The sequence below is a fragment of the Numida meleagris genome, chromosome 24 (assembly GCF_002078875.1).
Source record: "Numida meleagris isolate 19003 breed g44 Domestic line chromosome 24, NumMel1.0, whole genome shotgun sequence".
Classification (NCBI taxonomy): domain Eukaryota; kingdom Metazoa; phylum Chordata; class Aves; order Galliformes; family Numididae; genus Numida; species Numida meleagris.
The window spans coordinates 1746954-1749860 of NC_034432.1; the positions used below are offsets into that span (position 1 = coordinate 1746954).

At 67.3% G+C, this 2907-nt stretch overlaps 2 protein-coding genes across 2 annotated transcripts in view; one reads left to right on the plus strand and one right to left on the minus strand.

Annotated features, from left to right (window-relative positions):
- Positions 1 to 1382, plus strand: part of LOC110387837 (palmitoyltransferase ZDHHC3-like) — a 4147-nt gene extending 2765 nt beyond the window's left edge. The window contains exons 2-5 of the mRNA XM_021376451.1: positions 5 to 91; positions 180 to 267; positions 339 to 411; positions 484 to 1382. Coding sequence (XP_021232126.1) covers positions 5 to 91; positions 180 to 267; positions 339 to 411; positions 484 to 663 — 428 coding nt within the window. The 3' untranslated portion in view covers positions 664 to 1382. The remainder of the gene's footprint in view (positions 1 to 4; positions 92 to 179; positions 268 to 338; positions 412 to 483) is intronic.
- Positions 1207 to 2907, minus strand: part of ADAMTS4 (ADAM metallopeptidase with thrombospondin type 1 motif 4) — a 6320-nt gene continuing 4619 nt past the window's right edge. Inside the window, exons 6-8 of the mRNA XM_021376521.1 lie at positions 2571 to 2907; positions 2322 to 2497; positions 1207 to 1774 (exon numbers count right to left, since the gene is read on the minus strand). The exon at positions 2571 to 2907 is cut by the window's right edge and continues 36 nt beyond it. Coding sequence (XP_021232196.1) covers positions 1351 to 1774; positions 2322 to 2497; positions 2571 to 2907 — 937 coding nt within the window. The 3' untranslated portion in view covers positions 1207 to 1350. The remainder of the gene's footprint in view (positions 1775 to 2321; positions 2498 to 2570) is intronic.

Genomic DNA, 2907 nt, shown 5'->3' on the forward strand with positions numbered 1-2907 from the left:
GAAGGTGTCATCACCCCGTTTGTCCGCAGGATAAATAACTGCATCGGGGAGTTGAACCAGAAATACTTCATCCAGTTCCTCTTTTATACTGGTGAGTTGTGGGCTGTGGGGCTCGGCCCCTTGGCGGAGGGCTCAGCCCCATGGCTCTGGGTTCTGGCTCACTGCTTGCCCCATACCAGGCCTGGCCAGTGCCTACGCCGCGGGGTTGGTGTTGGCTGCGTGGTTGGGACCATCAGGAGGAGACGGCACCGAAAACCGCGTCCAGACGTGAGTGTGGGGCGATGTGGGGGACCGGGGGCCGCCCCACATCAGCCCTCAGCCCCACTGCTGTCCCGCAGTGCTCACTGCATCGTGCTGCTGCTGGAGTCCCTCCTCTTCGGCACTTTTGTCACCGTCGTGTTTTATGATCAGGTCAGTGGGGCAGTGTGGGGCAAGCGGGTGGCAGCGGGACGGGCGTTGACATCCGTGTCCCCAACCCCATAGGTGGTGTCCATCCTCACGGAGCAGCCCCACAAGCGGGGGCCGAAGGAGGCACGTGGGGGCCGAGCGTGGGCAGCAGCACTGCAGGAGGTGTTCGGGGGGGGCTGTGTGCTCGGCTGGCTCTGCCCCTGCAGCGCGCCATCCCGCCCCACATACAGCCTCCTGCCCCACGGCGACGTCTGAGCCCCACAGAATGGCTGGGGTGGGGGGCATCGGCGCCCCGGGGGGTGCTGATGCCCCAAAGCTTGGGTACCCCGTAGAGGTTCTGAGAGTCCAGATCCATGCTCAGGGGATCCTGCCCCGAAGTGCGGGCACCCCATAGAGGTCCTGGGGTCTCTGTGATCAGGGGGTCGTGCCCCAAAGTTTGGATACCTCATAGAGGTGCTGGGGCATCCATGGGTCCGTGCTCAGGAGGTGCTGCCCCAAAGATCGGGCAGCCCGTAGATAGAGGTCCTGGGGGTTCCCAGCTCTGTGCTCAGGGGGTCCTGCCCCCAAAGTGCAGGCACCCCATAGAGGTTCTGGGGCGGCCCCAACTCACGACGCTACACGGCAGCAGGGAGAGGATTTTTGGCTGGCAGGGGGCACCCAACAAAGCCCTTGGTACCCAATGCTGGCAGTGCCATCGTCTTGGCGGGGGTGAAGGGGGGGGGGATCAGCGCAGCCCCCATTGTGCACAGGGACAGCCCCAGCACCGCAGCGCCAATGACCCCAGAGCAGAGAGCGGGCTCCATAAATAGCTTTAAATAATCACCCAGCACCCGGCGGGTGCTCAGAGGGGGGGGACCCCGAGGCCAGCCCCAGGGTGAGACCCCCGGGAGGGGCTGAGGTAGAACACAGGTGCGATGAATCACCCAATAAACGGCTGCAGCGCTACGCCCGGCGCTGCCGGAGGATCTCCAAAATCTCCGCCTTCTGCTTCTCCCACGCCGTCGCCGTCACCGCCGCTTTTTTTGGGACGAAGAAGCTGTATTTCAAGCGGGGCGGGCTCCGCTCGTCCACCACCAGCGCCTGCAGCACCACGGGCTCCGGCAGCGGCCCCCGGCACGTCAGCTCCTCGGGGACGGCCGTGGCACCGCTGTACCGCAGCGTCGCGCCGCCCGGCATCGCCACCGCGTGCTCCGAGGGCACCAGGACGTATTCGCCGTTGAGCAGGGAGCGGCCGGACGGGTGGCGGAGCGCCAGGAAGACGTTGTCGCCGGTGCCGGTGCCATTGGCGATGCCGTGCCGTGAGCCCTGCCGCACCAGGAGGTGCGTGGCGCCCGCTGGGATGGTGACCACGTCGTTGTAGCCGTAGCTGTGGGGTGACAAGGGGGGAGGGGGCGGTGGGGTTAGAAAAGGAGGTGGAGATGGGGATGGTGGGGTTGGGGGAGGTGACAGAGGGGATGTGGGGCTAGGGGAGGGTGGACATGGGGTTGGAAGGGGCAGTGGAGGGGACATGAGGGCCGAGAGGGTCAATGGAGGGGATGGCAGGGCCAGAAGAGGCAGTGGAGGAGGTGGTGGGGATAGAAGAGGAGATGGAGATGGGATGGTAGGGTGGGGAGGGGATAGTGGGGTTGGGGGAGGGCGGATGTGGGGCCGGAAGGGGCAATGGAGGGGACATCAGGGCCAGGAGGGTGAAGGGAGGGGATGGCAGTGCCAGAAGAGGCCATGGAGGAGGTGGTGGGGTCATGGGGGGGCGATGGAGGGGACAAACGGGTCAGAAGAAATGGAGGGGACTTAGGGTCGGGAGAGCGCAGGTGTGGGGTTGGAAGGGGCAACAGGGGCTTCCATGGGGACAGAAAGGACCAGGGGAAGGGGGGGACCCCCAACGTCTGCAGGTGCCACCAGCCTGGGGCGCTCACCGGGGCGCAGTGAAGGACCCGGACACTTTGGTGCAGCCGGAGCCGTCGCCGCCGCACGCCATGCATCGGTCGAACTTCTTCTTGGAGCCGATGACGCGGTCGCAGCCAGTGGCGACGCAGCGGCCCCGCACGCACACCCCGGTGCCCTCCGGAGAGCACGGCGTCCCGTCCACAACCTGCGGCACGGCACGGCACGGTCAGCACCGCGCGGCGCCGGGAGGGGAACACGGGGGACGAGGGGACACCCACCCGCGGCTGCAGGACGTGGTAGAGGCCCAGGCTGCGGGATTGGCACGTCAGCTTGCAGCGGTCCCCGTCGGCGACGCCGCTGAACCGCGGCACCCAGTCCCCCACCGCCGGCAACGCCGCGGAGACGGGGCGGTGGTTGTAGGCGGCGCATTGCTCCTCCCGGAACGCTGCGGCTGTGGGGATGGGGGGGGAGGGGGGTGTTAGCAATAATGGCACCCCATAGCGTAGCCCCGCGCCGCGCCCCACAGCTCGGCCCCGCTCACCGCTGCGCCCGGGGCAGTCGCCAACGTTGCAGGAGCGGAAGCGGACGCGTTCCCCGCGGCAGAAGCGGCCGCCG